The sequence below is a fragment of the Stenella coeruleoalba genome (genome assembly GCF_951394435.1).
Source record: "Stenella coeruleoalba genome assembly, chromosome: 5".
In the NCBI taxonomy this organism is placed as follows: Eukaryota; Metazoa; Chordata; class Mammalia; order Artiodactyla; family Delphinidae; genus Stenella; species Stenella coeruleoalba.
Window position 1 is genome coordinate 50,708,341 of NC_137150.1, and position 19,013 is coordinate 50,727,353.

The 19,013-nt window shown below is 41.4% G+C and overlaps 1 protein-coding gene across 9 annotated transcripts in view; it reads left to right on the forward strand.

Moving 5' to 3' along the window:
• The window catches only part of FNDC3B (fibronectin type III domain containing 3B), a 468,247-nt gene that overhangs the window by 354,370 nt on the left and 94,864 nt on the right, over positions 1-19,013 (forward strand). For all 9 annotated transcript variants that reach the window (XM_079921937.1, XM_079921936.1, XM_079921939.1 and 6 more), the window contains 3 exons: positions 5,518-5,576; positions 13,496-13,647; positions 18,168-18,227. In XM_079921937.1, the coding sequence (XP_079778063.1) occupies positions 5,518-5,576; positions 13,496-13,647; positions 18,168-18,227 (271 nt within the window). The remainder of the gene's footprint in view (positions 1-5,517; positions 5,577-13,495; positions 13,648-18,167; positions 18,228-19,013) is intronic.

A 19,013-nucleotide genomic window follows, 5' to 3' on the forward strand; every position in this document is an offset into this window, starting at 1 on the left:
ATATAATTTTGAAAGAGAGTAGCTAAGTCAGCTCCTTGGCAAATCTGAGAAAGCATGTTATGTTATGCTGGGCATATCTGTAAATGAACCCTGTGGATGAGAACTAGACAGAAGGGTTACAGAGAAATAATGCTGATGTCATTTCATTGGAATGAAGGGGCTGCTGTCACAACCATAAATGCATTCTATAGCTAGCAGCTAAGTGTCTAGCTCTGTTTCTTTTCTAAGAAGGAAAACAGTGAAACAAGCCAAAGAAGTAAGTTGTGTTTACAAAGTGGGATATTTTAATTAGTTTAGGCCTTACAGTTATACAGACAGTGTGAACTTACAGTTCTTTTTGGAGCAAACATGAAAACCATTATTTGTGGAAAGTTTAAATTTCACGTGACACATATTCCGTCTACGTGCGTAGGGTTTTTGTGGGTTTTTTTGTCCTTTTTCAAAATAATGTATTTGCTTTGCTAGTGTATTTTTATTTTAGCCTTCCCTGTGCTAAAAATGCTCTATTTTCTTGGGTGGAGATGTGCGTTTAGGAGGGAGGAAGGGTATAAGTTGCTGAACTGAATCTCTCCTTCCTTTTTTTTTTTTTTTTGGCATGTCCAAATAGGGTAGTTTTCACCTCAATTGGGGCATGTTTAAACAAGAGGCTTCCATCTTAATCCCTTTTCAAGAAATTCCCTACCCCCAGTGTGTCTATATCTACAAAATAAAATGCTCCCTGCCCCCCTCTGTTTGGAAAGCTGTCCCGGGAGCGCCCTATAATCCTTTTTTACTGATCAGAGTCTTCACCACAGGGGAAAGACTTTCAAATATTAAGGAGGTGGTGATATAAAAGGTGGGTCGTCATGTCTGCCCACTTGAGCCATGGTCACAAACAAAATTGAAGCAGGTGGAAAAGTGGTTTTAATTTGATTGCTCACCTCATGGCAGCTTCAATGTGGGAAGAAAGAAAGTTGGCTTATAAGATTTGCCTCTGGATAAATTTACCTGCTGCAAAACCAGAGGGAGGAAGGCAGCCCCGATAGTGAAGAAAGAGCACCTTGCCCTACAGCCTCGCATTTCTTCCTCTTCTGGACAGTCTCATTCGGTTGGCACACACCAAACTCTTGGGGGTCAGGGGAGGACAAAAACAAACAAGGCGTAGTTTCTTTTTAAACTTGATATAAAAGGTATCCTAACGGCACATCACCAGAACTGTTCTTTCTTGTTTTGTTAATTTTTGTGAGGGGATTGGTTAGCTTTCTAATTTTTTTCTCCTTTGCACACACTCATGGTGTGTCTGTGAGACAGGGACAGAGACAGAGACTGAGAAAAAGAGAGCACGTGAGCAGGCAGAAGCCTGGTCCAACTGCGAAATGTACTCTGTAGAGCTGGTCTCTGTTTTATGGAAAGGGTAATAATTCATAGACTACTCCGAGGCACAGTTAAATCTGGCTTAGGGAGAGGTGGGCCAAGGTCTGAGTTAACTCAGTTATTTAGGTAGTGGAATTGTGCATTTTGGCATTTTCATACCAGAAAGTTAGCTTTCACACAAGAGTATATTTTATGTGTGGTAAGTAACTGTCACTTTAGCTCAGTTAAACAAATTTTATTTTCGCTCTTGTTTGTGCAAAGTGTGTGCCTGGCATTTATTTGCTTTTTTTTCTCTTAGTCTGCGGTAGCACAAATGGGAAAGCGTTACATAAATGTGGTGTGAATGCATTTTCCTCTTCTTTTGCCGTAGTCACAATGCAGAACCTTGAAAGAAAGAAGGAATCCAGTCTGGCTTTGATACCACATTTCTCTTGATATAATAGGGTAGTGGCTGTCCTGTCACTGCCTTTCCTCCTCAGGCCCTGCCCTCTTTATTTTTGATCTTTGCAGAATCCTTTGTTTATCTGGCTCCATTCATGGCCTACTTTTTCTTGTTCTTCCTTTCCTCACATGCCTTGTCCCCAGATCCAAATGCCTTTGCTCTATTCATTTGACAGCTTTTTCAGAGTTTAAGAAAGAAACCCAAGAACACAAACCCTCTCCTGGGACTTAGGGGGTCTCTGCTGCCACCTCCTTTCTCCCGTCCGCCTCAGGGCAAACACCCCGCCAGTCCCAGCCTTCTGCCCCTCCCTCTCGCTCTCCCTCATGACTCCTAGTTCGTCATGATGCAGCCAGAGGCTCTGCTTGCTTTGGGACATGTACTAGACTTGTGGTCCTGGGGAAACCTCCTCGTTTGTCCCTCAGCCTCATTCCTCGGTCGACAAAGACACCTTGCAGATACTGTGCTCCGAACTGGACACGAAACTGTGATGTGCAGAATAGACTGCAGCCCTGCCTCCTGCGGTAAAATGGAGCAGAGAATGTCCATCTTGCCAAGGAGGCTGTAAAAATCAGCAAGGTGATGGTGCCTGACCAGCATATATCTAGGTGCTCAGAAAATAGCAGCTTTTGTTATTACAGTGAGACAGACAAGGCAAGTCCTGACCTCTGTTTGGAAGTTGTTCAGTTGGGTTTCCTTTGTTTTTTGTTTTAGTTTTATTTATTGATTTTTGGCTGCGTTGGGTCTTCGTTGCTGCACGCGGGCTTTCTCTAGTTGTGGCGAGCGGGGGCTACTGTTCGTTGTGGTGTGGGCTTCTCATTGCGGTGGCTCCTCTTGTTGCGGAGCACGGGCTCTAGGCGCGTGGGCTCAGTAGTTGTGGCTCGCGGGCTGTAGAGCGCAGGCTCAGTAGTTGTGGCGCACGGGCTTAGTTGCTCTGCGGCATGGGGGATCTTCCCGGACCAGGGATCGAGCCCATGTCCCCTGCATTGGCAGGCGGATTCTTAACCACTGTGCCACCAGGGAAGCCCTGTTTAGTTGTTTTTAATTTCAGTCAGAGCCTTTCACTTGTATGTCTGGCTCTTACCCAAAACCCATTTTTTTCAGTTTTAAGCAGATTCCATCCTCCCCACCTTCTAATTCAACCTCCTTTCCCATTTTTCCTTTTTCTGTCAAAAGCATAACCATTTCTTCTATCATCCGTGTGTGTTTGAAAGCTGGCTGTGGGGAGGAGGTCTTCAAATTTTTTTTTTTTTTAACTCCCCTTTCTTTCATGCCGTATGTCTGGTAATGGTCCGGAGGATTCTTCCTTCGGAGAGCTCTTCAATTCTTCTCTTCTTTCTTTGTTGGATAGGCGATCATCTCTGTTCTAGTCTAAACTTTTATTACCTCAAGGATAGGATCTGGCTTCTTGTCCTTCTGAGACACTTTAAATGTCAGTCATGGCAGAAGGCAATAAAGACCTCCTTCAGCTAGCAGTTTGAATGTATCTAGTGTTTGAATGTATCTCTGTGAGTGTTTGAAACCATCGGGTGCTTCAAACTCTGGAATAACCAGTGATTCAGAGAGTATTGTTTTTAACAAGTGAACCAGTTCATTTATTGCAACTGTGCTTATGTGTTTTTTACTGACAACTAACTTCTGAGATGCACAGTATTTACAGTTGACTTAGTAGGAGTTCCCAGAAAATGTGAGGCTATGTTTTGACTTACAAGTATAGTCCGTTATCTGTATCTTAACACGAATACATGATTATAAATGAGCTTGGGACATTAAGTCTTTTGAATGTGAGTTTTCTTTTAGTTGCAGTTTTAAAAAATACGATATTGCCACCAGCCCCTTTCTTTTTCTCACCAAAATAAAAGTAAACATTCTGCTTCTACTAAGCAGAATGCAGTGGGGAAGAACGAAGAACCGATCCTTTTGAAGTTCAGGGCGGAGCCAACTAGAAGTTCTTGTTATTTTTTACGTACGCTTGGTTTATTGACTGAGTCAACAAGTAGGTATCAAGCTGTGAGTCTGCAGGAACTGTGCGAGGCGCTCTGGGCTGAGTGGTGAGCACGTCCTAAAGCAGGGCCAGGAGCTGCAGCCTGCCCTGTGGCCTCTTTTTTGTGTCCCTCACCCACTAAGCTGGGGCTTACACTTTTAAGTGGCTAGAGGAACAAAGAAGACTGTGTGACAGAGGCCTCTGCGTGACCCACAAAATTTAAAATATTTACTATCTGGTTATTGACAGAAAATATATCTGCTCTGGACCTCTAGTGTCTCTGCCTTCCTGAAGCTTACATTTTAGTAGGAAAGAAAAATAATAAACGAGTGAACAGTTAGACAGGAGAATTAATGTCCAGTTCTGATGACTGCTGGGAAGGAGCTAAGTAGGGTACGACGATGACGGGAGGGAAGCCGGGACAAGGGGGTGAGGGCTAAGGTAGGATTCTTGGAAATTAGACCTGAACATTGTGAATAAACGGCCTGTGAAGAGCTGGGCTTACTAACCTGCTCTCACCCCTAGTCCACTTCCCCCTTCACCTCCCAATGCCTGCTTGCCCACAGGACTCAGCTGGGTGTTGGTTCCTAGGAAGCTTCTAGAGCGGTCTCTCTTAGAGGGCCTTTACCACAGCGCCTGTCACTTTGTAATCTCCTGTTTGCTTCCATTCCTTCCCCCACCCTCACCCCCCCCCCCGACTTGAAATATCTTGAGGTCAAGGACATGTCTTGGTAGTCATAGTATCTCTAGGTATATAGCTCATAACCTGGTTGAACAGTTAAATAAATCTGTAGACTCAAAATTAGATTCCATCAAGCAGGTCGTGAAAGTCAAACGTTTCTTTTAGCAAAACAGATTAAATTTATCCTACTTTTACACATCCTTCCCACCCCATGCTCCCTGCTCCAAGTACTTTTCCTGTTTCATCTCAAAAACAATTCTTGCTGCACCCCAAAACTTGCCCATCTCCGCATCTTATTAAAAAACACCACCATCCTTTCAGTTGATTAAGCCCCAAACGAGGAATTAGCCTTGATTCTTCTCATTCCCTCGTCCATGTCCATCATATCCAACCCTTCAGCACCTATACCTCCAAAACCAGACCTATTTTTAGCATCTTTACTACCACCCCCGGCCCCGGCCGGCTAGCTCCATCCTTCACCTGGGCCAGTGTAGCAATGTGCTGACTGGTCTTTCTGCTGCCACTCTTAGCTTCCATATATCCATTATTCATGCAGACACCAAACAGATCTTTTCAAACTCAATAGTATGTCAGTCCCTCCACTTAACACTCTAGTGGTTGCTCATCAAACTTAGAATAAAACTTGAATTAAAAAATCTGAACTCACAGCCCTTCATGAACCGGCCTCTGTCTTCAACCTCATCTCTTCATTGCTCTCAGCTTCTCTCAGTTGCACTGGTCTCCCCTGTCTCCTCCTTAGGGTTCTCTGTTCCCTGTTGCCTGTTGAATTATTAGGTAGAGTTCAGTGTTAATCTGGTCAGCGTTGTGACTATGTAAACCAATAATAGTGGCAAGTTAACACAACCACAGTGAAATCCCTACCCCAAAGACATCCTCATTCCTGATTTTCATTATCATGTTTGTGGTACCAAAAGTTCATGGTAACAGGCAACTGACTTCATGATAACCCTTGTTAAAGGCTTGGGAAAGGAACTTGACAACCTTACTGACTTCTAATGGCATTAACTGTTTTTCTTTTTTCCTCTTTTTGCCACGCAGAGTATGAGTTGGAAGTAAAGAGGGTGCAAGACATTCTTTCGGGAATAGAGAAGCCACAGGTATGTCTTCTGGATTTCTCAGCGTAAATGGCGCTTTTTTAAGTATTTCAAACATGCTTTTCTTTTACCACACAGTAGGTAAGCAAAAGGGCCCCTTTCCATTGCGGATTACTCACAAACTGTGAAATAGTGTTGTTATTAACGGAGCATGAAAATGTAAAACAGCAGTCTTCTGTTTAGTCATCATCCACCAAAATGTCTTCTTCATTTAGATATTCGGGATGCAATTAGGTATTCATCCCGATTTCCGGGAGTACCCCTTCCCCCACCCGCTAAGGCTACAGAACAGTTTTCTTTTGGTAATTTCCCTTTACCTTTGTAAATGTAATAATAATAATTTTTGAAAACCTCAGTAATTCAAAGTATTTTTCCAGGTAAATTTCAAAAAGGTACGTAAATATTAGCTGAGTAAAATAAGTCCAAAGCATAATGGCAAGGAAAAATGTTGGTGGGAGTAGTGATATTGTGAGGTTTTAAGTTTGATTTTGCCAGATGCTTTGAAATTCAAGTGAAAAATTCAGAATGTTGATTCAGGCTTTCATCTGAGTTTAGAGAGCCAAAGTTCTTTGGAGTGTTTTCTAGCTAAATTGGAAAACCTTGATTCTTCATGTGTTTCAAATACTGAGGCCTTTTAACAGAAGGGTCCAAACATGCCTCGGGGCACATAGTTGAGTTTGACTAAACCTAAAACCATGAGGTGTTGCTGGACTACGGGCGCAGTAGGGCACTTGCAGAAGCGTAGGGTGTTTGATGCTGGGTTGGGGAGTCTGCACTTGATCCGGTAAGGAGTGGGTTGCCACTGAGAGTTTATAAGCAAAGAAGTTATGTTTCTTATAATCAGGACTGTACTTTCAGGAGGATCAAACAGCCAGCAGGTGCATTGCAGTGAGAAGGGCATGGACCCAGGGAGACAAGCCTCTGGCATCTGTTATTGTAGGGCTGGCGAGAGGCTGTGGGAATCAGAGTTAGGGCGGTGGCATCAGATGTGGCAAGGAGAGGATGGATACTAAAGCCATTCTAGAGCGAAATCAGTCAGGCATTACAGCCTATCAGGTGTCACGGGTTAACTGGGCTTTCAGGCTCAGATGACGCCTTTCAGGAGTTGCTTCCTCTGGGCAGGCTGCCCTGATTTCTGTCCCATCAACTGGGATACTCCCCACGGCATTTGGTACCACTGGTACTACATGTGGTACCACAGCTTCACTGTGCTCTGCGTGTATTTAATACATTGTACTCCATTTACTTGTGTTTGTGTCTTTCCCGGTAATCTGTGAGTTCCTCTAGAATAGGTTTGTGTCTGTGTCCTCTCGGTATCTTCAGTGCCATTCTTAGACATGTGGAATTTGTTTTACTAGCAGGGTATCCAGGAAGACGAATAAGTGGGTGGTTGAGTGTGCCTGATAGATCAGTGCCGTGGAGAGAGGGCAACAAGATATACCTGGGGAGTGCACGTGCATCGGAGTGACCATTGGAATCGTAGGAGTGTATGATAGCTTTGGGGATGGGGTAGAGCACAGGGAGAGCTTAGAGAAGGCTTGAGGGCAGAATCATGAAACAGGCTTACATTTACAGTGCAGCAGAAAGAAGAGCCCATGAGGGACACACGGAAGTCATAGTCAGCGTGCGAAGGCAGAGCAGCAGGTTAGTTGACTATCCGGGATGTAGTCAGACAACTCCATCATCTGGTCTCTGTCCCGTGTACACACACACGGTGTTTTTCTTGAGTTATACCTGATCATTTCTTTACTGCAGAAGTCATAAAGTCTGTTTCTGAGGATCATGTGGCTCTAGAAAGATAAAAGCAACATTAATATGTATTGGTCCTTTCCTCCTGATTCAGCATTTATTAAATGCTTAACTCTTTACAGGTTTTAGAGCAGGGTAGACAGGGTTTTGTATAAATAGTCATGATGTTAGGTGTAATATAGTCAGATTGTCACCTGAGAGGTCAGAAAGTCCAAAATGAGTCTCACTTGGCTAAAATCCAGGTATCGGCTGGGCTACATTCCTTTCTGGAGGCTCTGGGGGCAAATCTGTTTTCTCGCCCTTTCCAGCTTCTAGAGGCTACCTGCATTCCTTGGCCCATGACCCCTTCCATTCTCGTATCTCCTTCTCTGACTTTCCTGCCTCCCTCTTTTGCTTACAAAGACCCGTTACTCATACTTGTTACTACATCAGGCCCACCCGGGTAATCCAGGGTAGTCCCTACTTCACAAGATCCTTCACTTACTCACATCTGCAGAGTCTCTTTTTACCTTGTAGGTTCCAGGGACTAGGATGCGGACATCTTGGGGGTGGTCGTTACTCTGCCCACCATACCAACCCCTGGTCCCCACAAAAACCTTCTCTGCTGGATGACAGTCCACCCATCCTCCCCAGCCCTGTTAGTTCTTCACACCATTATTCTCCCTTCTTTCCTCTCCTCCCCCCTCTGCCTGAAACTCTTACTCGTGGTTGTGCCTTATTTATCTTTGTGCTCCTAGTACCTAGCACTGCCCTTGGCACGTTGTGAACCCTTAACATGTACTTGGTAAATAAATGTGTGGCAGCCTGCAGTGGCAGTAGTGAGGTTCTGCCAGGTGAGACAGATACCTGACGGCTGGCCAGCATCACACGAGGCTCAGCCAGCCTGGTGGGATGTGGGCACGGCTGGGAGCCAGAGTGCGAGGCAGCAGCACGCAGAGGAGGGTCCTGTGAGTTGGAGCCCAGCGTGGCCATTAACTGGCTCTGTGACCCTGAGCCGCAGTTTCCTTACCTTTGAAAGGTCGGATAATAAATACCATGTGGGACTATCTGAAAAGTAAATTGTATGCTATTTATAGAGTCCTTGGAATGGAGTATTTTCCTAGAGTTTTTAGCATATCATTAGGCAAAAGTGAAACTCCCTGCTATACTCTGAAACGGGAAGGAGGGGCTGTTCACCTTCTAGGAAAAGAAACAGCTGCAGAAAGTTCGGCACACAATTGTCTGAAGGATTGCTGTTCTAAATTTTTTTTTTTTTCAGCTGCACCTGGTAACACCTCCAAATAAAACACATATATTTTTCTTCAAGGTTTTACGGATGGTTTGTTTTAGGTGTTAGAAACATTACTGAGGACTTGTAGATTCCAGTCATCTTTCTAGAACTTTGGGCACCCTGAATTAAGCAAGTCATTTACTCTTCAGAAACCCAGATACTATAAATATCCAAATACTTAGCCATTAAATAAAACAGGGTACAAATATACAAGGTTTTTGTCCCGAGACTGTAACAATTAGGTGTCTTGGGGACTGTGCTCATACAGCCACTGCTGTACCACAGAACTAAGCTGATATGATTCTAAGTGGTTTACGGATTAACCTCTGCTAGTACCAGCCAGCTCCAACCTAACGTGGTTTAATCTGCTCTGATGGTGGTGCTAGATGAAGTCTCCCACATACTGGGCTGTTTATTTTCAGGATGTAAATAAATGTAACTTGGAATTGTGGTTCTGCATTGTTTCTATCCGCTAATGTTCAGCTTGTAGAAACAATTGATTTGTTGGTTCCAGAAGTGAGTAAACTGACCTAAAAGAAGAACAACTGTCCCTGCAAGAAGCAATCCCTTGAAACGTAAACAGCAGTAGATCTGGAAACAGATTTGAGGTTCTTAGCACTAAAGGAATTTTAGTAGCAGATGAGTCTGAAATTCCTGGATTTGAGCATCCATTTCTTGGAGTAATGATCTCTTTGACCTTTTCCTTTTAAATTTTCCTTTATGTTATTATTTTTCATGATGGGTACTTCAGAAGTGAAGCCAATATTTCTATGGTAATATTTTCTTAACATACTCCCTAAATTGGATCAGCAGACCTCCCACATAGTTAAATCCAAAGACAGACCAAATTTAGAAGCTACTAACTTACATAGAAATATTTTTGAACACGAGAGTAACAATTTAGTAACTTTATGAGAGTAAATGGTGTTTTTGATCCAAATAATGAATATCATTTGCATATAAGATAGTCTGAAAACTAAGAAAGTAAAATTTCACAGAATAGTATTAACATACTGGGGATGAACAGGAGAGAAAGGGGAAAGGAGAAAGAGAGCTAAGGATTACATACGAAATAGGTACAAGATAATGCGGTCTTATCATTTGCGAATATGTGTACGCATATGTATATGCTTTTAACTAGCAGCTGTTCTCAAGTTCAAATCTATATTTAATCAATACATAGACAAAAATGACTTCTAATCAGTGTGTAATCGTTTAGAAGTAGATGGTTTTATGAGTCCTTCAGAGATACTTCAAAGCAGTTTAAGTAATTTCTATGCAGACTTAACACTAGTAACCTTCACAGCAGACTCTTATATCACTAGTGCTGAAACAAATGTCACGTTGGATCTTGTCCAATAACTTTGTAACTAAAAATCACCACTTTTATCACCATTACAAAGGAGATTGATTTCTGTTTATGGTAGAATCGTTAAGCATCAGCAAGTCAGTTAGTTTTATGGCTTCTAAACTTCCTTTTTTGGATCACAGCCATGACAATCATTGTGATGATCAGGTTAGCCGTGCCCCATTTCAGTTCAGTGGTCACCGCTGGTGAGAAAGTTTCACCAGAGAGAGAGAGACTGAATGAATGAAGGTGAAGCTTGTGTACGAATGCTGTTGCTCTGCAGTAGGCTTGAACCCAGCCTAGTTCCCAGAGTTCTGAATCTCTCATTAAAGTTATCACCTCCCTGGATGCTTGGAGTAAAGGCATCTACTGCTGAGGATTCCCCTTTACATGACACTCTCTTGAAAGGCACCGTGTAATTTCCTGGCATCAACCTTGGAGTGGGAGTGAGTTCCAAGTTCTAACAGAGACAAAGCACTCTTTCTCTCAGGATTCCAATGCCTGAAGAAAGGAAACCTGAGGCCCAGGAGTCAGTGAGAGGGAGGGAGGGGGGAGCACAGGAGGGAACGGGCCTCTCAACTCTGGTAGTAGTCTAGGAGGCAGGCTGCTCAGATCCAGGAAAGAATTCCCGGAAGCCGCCGTCCTTTGAAAATGATGCTGAGTTCTCCAGGTGCACTTCTGATAGGCTGGCTGATGGGAAGGATGCACTTGCACAGAGGTCTGTGTTCACATGACAGTTGGCCTTCCTAAGGCTTGCTCAGGGAACCTCGGGGAAAGGTGAGCGTTATTTTAGTTGATGCTTCAGGTGTTGTACATCACTGTTGAGTTAAGTAATAATTTAACCAAGTCCTAAAGGAAAGACAGTAAATTCTTTTCTTTTTTGGTTTGATTTACGTATATCATAAAATGATTATCACGACAGGTGCAGCTAACATCCGTCATCTCATATAGATGCAATATAAAGAAAGAAAAAAAGAAAACATTTTCTTCTTGTGATAAGAACTCTTAGGAGTAAATTCTTAATAGCTGATGAAAAAAGTAGAGTTTAAAAGGATGTGAATTTATGGATACCTGTTCAGTATCTAAAGTGCTAGCATTTGACTGAGCTATTTTGAGAAGTGGTGTTAATTTCACCCCACCATTCATGGAATCAGTGTTACTACATACTGTGCTCTTGGAATTGGGCCACTTACCACCTCAGTTGAGTGTTCCTCTGTACCTAACTAATCAGCATCTTTTTAAATTATAAACTGAACTCTTCATAGCAAAATATCTTGTTTTAAGTTAAAAATCAAATATAATATCCAGTATCTCAAGATTACTCATTAATGGTGTGTGAAGGAATTCAGCAAATACAATGGTGTATGTGGTAGAAACGCTGCCTTAAAATCTAATCAGGGGAACAACACACAGATAACCAGGTAAAGCAGAGGATAATGAAATGAGTGTCAAATATAGGTGCCCGCTCAGTGTGGTTGGAGCACAAAGAAAACAGTTGCTGATCCTGAGCAGGGAGTCAGGCAGCACCGTACAGAAACTTTTCCTGAATTGGCCTCAAGCTGCCATGGGCCCCTCTGTGCTCAGTGTATCTGCCGTGAGGCCCCTCATGCATCTCTTCATCAGGCAGAGGTCATACCTTAATCATCTTTGTGTCCACAGCCCCTCACAAGTTAAGCTATGATGATTAAATGAATAAGCAAAGGCAACATTTGAACTGGGTCTAAAGGAAGTTTGTTAAAGGCAGGAAAGTGGGAAAGTCCAGAGCTAAGTCTCAGGGGCGTGAGAGAGGACGGCATCCTGAAGGGCGGGTCACAGCCGTCACAGGAGGAGTAGGCAGAAGAGTAGCTGCTAGTCTGGAGACATAGCAAGAAGGGTCGAGTTCAATTCTGTAACAGTGTCTCTCCAGGTTTTTTTTTAAAGATGTTTAATGCTGGTCTGCCATCCACTGTGTTACCTGTATCAGAAACTCAGACTGTCTTATTCCCTTCGATTTTTATTTTTCATTCAACATTTACTAAGCAGCCACTACTCACAGTTGAGTATGACTTAGGCCTTCTCCTTAGGGAGTCCCACGGTCCAGTGGGGAAGGTAGGCAAATGCTATTAACATGATTAGCAATGAGTAGAGATAGCAGCAAGGTGCTGTGGAACAGAGAGATGACAGGATATTTCAGGGAAGGCTACTTGGGGGTAGTGAGGCCAGCCTAGGGTCTTGAAGGATGAGTAGGAGTTTGACTAAATAATTGGTTAAATATATAATGATGCTGTATCTATTTGGAACAGAGATGATATGGAGGGACCTCTGCTCAAAATGGAATGCGTGATAGACTGAAAAGGGAAACTCTGTTCATTTCCATATTTATTATTCATGCTTTTAAATTATCTTATATTTTAATACCCTTTATTTAGATCAGATAGTGACAAAAATAGAAGAAAAAAAGATACTTAGTAGTTTAGACATCTCCATCCACAGCCTACTCTAATCTACAGGTATAAAGTCTTGTATGAACGTTAAGCTTTAATGTATGTTTTAACTCTCATTTTGTTTTAATGTTATCCAGACCAATATCTAGAGAGCAACAAAATAAACTTTAGAAAATTAGAACATTAAAATGCATTGACAGATTTATTTTAAAGAATTAGACTGTGCATTAGATTAGGTTTCTCCAGAAACAGACTCTGAAACAAAGATTGGAAGGCAAATGGTGTAAGTGGGGAGGTGCCCCAGGAAGCACGGTTAGAGTAGAGACATGAGATTGCAGAGGAGAAGCCAGTGCAGGGTCTGTTAATGAGCAGGTTACAGCTGCGGGCAGCTGGGGCTCAGTCCTGCCGAGGATGCCTGGGAGATAGTGTAAGAACGTGCTTCAGAGAAGCCCTAAGTAAGAGGGAAAAGTTGGGGCGTTGAGAGTCCCAGACTCCTTTGTTCAAATGAAGCCTTGAGCGGAGACTAAAGCAAAAGATAAAAGCAGAGCCTAGAGAGGTGAAACATCTCCACACATATTTCTGCCATCTGTCAGCCTGGGCCATGGTTCCGTTTCCACCCCCCACCCCCCACCCCCATACTGGGTTTTCCCAGGAACCTGCAGGACTTTGGGGAGCGTGGTTTGAAAGGTCTTGGCTTTGCAGAAGAGTTCGACATCAAGCAAAGCTTGGAGGCCGCTGGAAAGTACCTGTGGATGTGGGTTCCTTCCACATAATACGATGGCCATCATGGAGATTATTGAAATATCATGTTCAACTTTTTACCTTTAGAAAAATTCTCAAACGTGATATTATTTTTACTTTCTGGAGGACCAAGTGTGAATTGCATCAGACTTGGACATAAGTTTGCATAATAAGGACAGATGTTTTAGGAGCTATAGTTTGGACATCAGGACTTTGACAAAAGAATGCCATATAGGATGGGTGGGTTCTTTTTGGTAATTAAAATAAATTTGTAAATTAAAATAAATTCGTTTTTCTTGAGTTAAATCTGAGCCATTTTAATGCTACTGCTAATAATCACAAAATGTTCTGGGGAGAAGTGTAGTGTCTGATTCATGTTTTTCTTCCTCAGGTTTCTAATATTCAGGCAAGAACGGTTGTGTTGTCCTGGGCTCCCCCTGTTGGACTTTCGTGTGGACCCCACAGTGGTCTTTCCTTCCCCTACAGCTACGAGGTTGGTCTGTCAGACAAAGGACGAGATGGAAAATACAAGATAATTTACAGGTAGCGTATATTTCCATGTGTTTTTCTCAGCTGCCAAACGTGAAATTGCTGTTACTAAGGAGAATAAAAAACAAAGGAAAAATTTAATGGCTTTGCAAATTTTCCTTTAAATAGTTCTTTTTAAGAATTAGTGATAATTGTAATGTCAGGAGTTAACTTTGTCCAGGGTAATTGCTAATCAGAAATGACTTTTATACAGCTATTTGGTGTTGGTCAAATATGTCACTTGGTTATGTTAGCTTGCCAGTGTAGTACTAAAGAAAAGTTTCCATTAATGTTGTCAGAGCAAAAAGTGAGCATGCCTCTTAGTTTTTACGTATATCATGCACTTCTATGATCACCTCTTTTTAGGCTCAGACCTTGTGCTAGTCTTGTTTTTCAAAATTCTATGATGTGGTTTCCATTTCACCCTCCTTCTTATCCTCTACAGTAGTTTTCCAGTGTGCAGTAAAGTTTTTCATTCGGAGGCTATCTTAAATCGTCAAAAGTTTAGCACACCGAATAAGGGATTATCCCCTTCCACTTTATGGACTCCCAGATATTAACCATTTAAGTGATTTATAGCTGTGTTCTAGATGTGATAAAAAATTTTTAGGGTCAAATCTTTTCTCTTTTGTAGTTGCTGGCACTGCTCAGATTTGCAGAGTAGGAAATCAGAGGCCATCTTGTTCTAACTACTTGTTTGACCTCTCTGTGACTGGCCCTGGGAACTACTGCCCAAACCCAGTGTCACATGGTCACACAAAGCCCACCTCTTCTTCTGCCAGAGAAGCTGCTTTTCTCTTCTGTTTCCCTGCTGCAGACCTCGCATCTCCCTAGCCCCATTTCTAATTCTTAACTTGCTCCAGGGACTTGTCTTTTTCTGGACAAAGAAAAGGGGGAAAGAGAGACAGACAGAGGGAAGCCCTTTAGTCACTCTCTCCTGTTGCCGCCACGTAGGGCTCTGTCCTCTCTTCCTGGACTCCTACAAGAGTCTCCTCAGGCTCCTCCAGCATCCACTCTTGCTCTCCTCCCATCCAGCCTCCACGCTGCAAAAACAGAAGTCAGGACAAGCCTCCCCCCTGTGAGAACACTGCAGTGCTTTATCACTGTGCTTAGAATGTAGTCCTAACCCCTTGCTCTGGCTCACAACCATTGGGTTCTATTTTGAAAAGTCAGAATTGGTAGTGACCTTAGCAAAATATAGAGCACCATTTCCCCCAGCCCACCAAGAAGCAGTTAGATTCTGTCAATGCATGATGGTCATTGGTGGCAGGAGCTAGAGTCCCAAGTGCCCAGTGAGGCAGGCAGGTAACATAAGTGAGAAAGTACGAAGCTTGGGAATGAGGTGAATGGTGAACGGGAACACTCCTGTCTTCATCGATAAAGGAGCAGCTGCCAGTCACCTAAAGTAGGTTGTTGCATAAGGGAATGTAGGCCTAGATTTGCTGATTCCTTGGAATTTTTTTTAAAGGAAATGCTAAAAATCTGAATTATTATGTAAACCTTCCTAATGTTAAACTGATTCAGCAAATTCAAAAAACTTCAAAGATAAACTGCAAGTCAAACAACAGAACTGCACATGCAGGGTGTGGACATTGGCCTCCAGTTTGCAACTTTAAAAAAGTATTTTTATTTGAATAATTTCAAACTTATAAATGTTGCAAAAATAAAGAGATCAAGGAATATCTCTTTATTTTTTATCTCTTTATTTTTTATCTCTTTATTTTATGCTTTACCCAGATTCACATATTATTAACTTTTTACCCTATTTGCTTTACTATTTGATTTTCTCTCTTGCCTTTTCTCTCCTCTTAATCTGTATTTTTTCCTATTAGTTTTATACATCATGGTCCTTTACTGCTAAATACTGAAGTGTGTTTCCTAAGATATTTTTTTAAATAGCTACAATGCCATTACTTCATGACTTTACATCAATACCATACTTTTATCCACTCTGTCATCCACATTCCAGTTTCGTCAGTTGATGAAATAATGTCTGCGGTAGCATTTTTCTTCCCCTTGTAGGACAAGATCCATTCTAGGGTCAGATACAGCAGTTAGTTGTCATGTCTCTGTAGCCTTCTTTAATTTGGAACACTTCCACAGTATTTCATTGTCCTTTATGACACTGACTTTTTTTTCCCCAATCTTCTGCTTTAATAATGAAAACTGACATGTATACATACTTTTTCAAAAACAAAAGTGTTAAATATCACTAGCAGGGCAATAAGTTTAAAATTTTTTAAAAATTATGGCTAAATTGCAAACATACAGAAACATAGAGAAAATACTACAATGAACCCCCAGATAACCATCACTCAGATTTAACAATTATTAAGATCTTGCCACATTTGCATCATATCCCCTTTATTACTATTATTGTTGTTGTTGTTGTTGTTATTGTAGCATTTGGTAGCAACTCACAGATAACACATCAGTTACTCCTACATAGTTCAATATGGATCAACATAAGATTTTTTTTACATAACTGCAATGTCATTAACATCTAGGAAAACTGACAATAATACCTGGCATCATTTCATACCTTGGTCATATTCAGATTTTCCCAGTTGTCTCAAAAATGTGTTTTAATATTGATTTCTTCTTCTGGGACTCCAAATGAAGTTTACTCATTGCCTGGGATTGTTAGGTCTCATAAATCTATTTAAATCTAGAATAGTCTCCCTTTTTGGAAATGGAATAGCTACTTTATATTTTAAATTTTAATTTAAAAAATTTTTATTGACATATAGTTGGCATACATTATAGTTTTCAGGTGTATCTCCCATCTTTTTAAAAATTCTTGATCAGTTGCAAAAAGTGAATCACTTTTGTTACCAATCTGAATTTGTGGTATCCTTTAACTTAATCTTCCCCCCCCATATTTCTTATAAATGGACAGTTAGTTCTGGAGCTTGATCAGATGCAGGTTTAACATTTGTGGGAGGCGTTCATCAAGGTAGTTCTATGTACTTCCTCTTCCAGCACACTGGGAGGCAACAGTGTTTGGCGGCCTCACTGTGATTAAATCGTTTGGGAATTATCCAATGCTTTTTTTTTTAAATCTTATTTATTTATTTGAAGTATAGTTGACATACAGTATTAGTTTCAGGTATGCTACATAGTGATTCAAAATTTTTATAGATTACACTCCATTTAAAGTTATCGTAGGCTTTCCCTGGTGGCGCACTAGTTAAGAATCCGCCTGCCAATGCAGGGGACATGGGTTTGAACCCCAGTCCGGGAAGATCCCACATGCCGCGGAGCAGCTAAGCCCGCGTGCCATGGCCGCTGAGCCTGCGCTCTAGAGCCCACATGCCACAACTACTGAGCCCGCGTGCTACAGCTACTGAAGCCCGCGCGCCTAGAGCCCATGCTCCTCAACAAGAGAAGCCACCGCAGTGAGAACCTGCGCCCCGCAACGAAGAGTAGCCCCCACTTGCTGCAACTAGAGGAAGCCCGCGTGCAGCAACAAAGACCCAACGCCGTCAAAAATTAATTAATTAATTAAAAAATATAAATAAAGTTATTATAAAATATTGGCTGTACTCCCTGTGCTGTGCATTACATCCTTATAGCTTATTTACTTTATACATAGTAGTTTGTACTTCTCAATCCCCTACCCATATCTTGCCCCTCCCCAGTTCGCTCTCCCCACTGGTACCCACTAGTTTGTTCTCTATATCTGTGAGACTGTTTCTGTTTTGTTATATTCATTTGTCTGTTTTATTTTTCAGATACCACATATAAGTGATAGCATACAGTGTTTGTCTTTGTCTGACTTATTTCACTAAGCACAATACCCTCCAGATCCATCCGTGTTGTTACACATGGCAGAATTTCATTCTTTTTTGTGGCTGGGTAGATACTGACATTTGTGAAGAATACAGTTATGCCCACACACACCCCTCTCACCTTTAAAAATTTTTTTAATGGGAACATTACGTATTTTCTGGAATGTTGGTGGTTTCCTCATGATTAAGTCAAGGTTCTTCTGCAGCTTCTGGTCAAATAAATGGTTTTATTTTGTGTAAGAGAGCTATTTATCGGCATGCATCTGTAAGAGAGCTGTTTATTAGTATTGATATGTGAGGGAAGCAGATTGAGGTTTCTTGAAGAGAGTTGAGAAGTTGAAGCTATTGGGGTTCTTGCCAGGACAAGTCTGGGAGCCACCTTCAGCTGACAGCTGGTGCTGTTATTTACACTTATGTTTATCTGGGTATCTTTCTGTTCAGCTTGCTTCCTTATTTACTTATTTTTATGTAGTCATTTTGAAGAAGTGGTAAGATATTTTGGAATTTTATTCATAAGTTAGCCTTGCCGTTTTCCAGGTCCAGAATGACACTATTTCAAGGAATCTCATGTGCTAGTCCAGAAAAATGATAATACCAAGCAGGAGAGTTTATTTCTGACTTAAGGTGGAAGTAGAAATAATAGTTCTTGAATCGCTATTGGTACCTGACTATGAGACCCAAATCCAAAACCTGTTTTATTTTTGAAACTGGTATCATTGACTAAGAAATGATTTTTCTTTGCAGCGGAGAAGAATTAGAATGTAACCTGAAAGATCTTAGGCCAGCAACCGATTATCATGTGAGGTGAGTATTGGGGAATTCAGATTGCTAAAATAAATAATATGCTCCTTTCTAAAAGTGTTTGGTTAACAGCACTTGCCTAACTAAAAGTGTCAGTACCTTTGCTCATCGGCCATTCCTTGATGTCCTACACTTGAGAGCATAGAGATTGGGAGTCCACAGATGTGCTTCTGGTAATAGAAAAGTAGATGATACCCTGAACAGAATTTAAAAATTATTTTTGCGAAGTAATTTTTATTTTACGTAGTCTCCTAAGATCCGTTGGAATGCGTGGTTTAATATATAATATTTTTTTCTATAAAGCAATAATTTTTTACCATGGGTATATCAGTTATTATAGACCTTCCATGTAAACTATATGTTCAGCCAGTATGACTAAATAAAGTCCTTCCCATGTTTCAAGTTTGGACCTAAAAGGCAATACGTTTTGAAGTAAGTAATGCAAATATCAAAATTATCTCTAGCAAGAGCTAATGCAGTTTTCCAAAACAACTCACATAGTTTGCTACCGAGTCTGAACTCTCTACCATGACTGCTCTGGAAGACAGGGCTAGCTGATCTCAGGGAGAGACCCAGCCAACCACAGACCTGCGAGAACGAAAGTATCATCTAAGTGTTTACAGAGCTCATCTGATTACTCAAAGATACATCCATACATCCATCTGCAAACAGGCAGATTTTTAAATCTGAATGTGATCCATAATATCGTTTAAATTTTCATTTTAATTTAAACTTTCATTTTATTTAATTTTTAATTTGATCAGAAATTCTCATTTTATCTAATAGGGT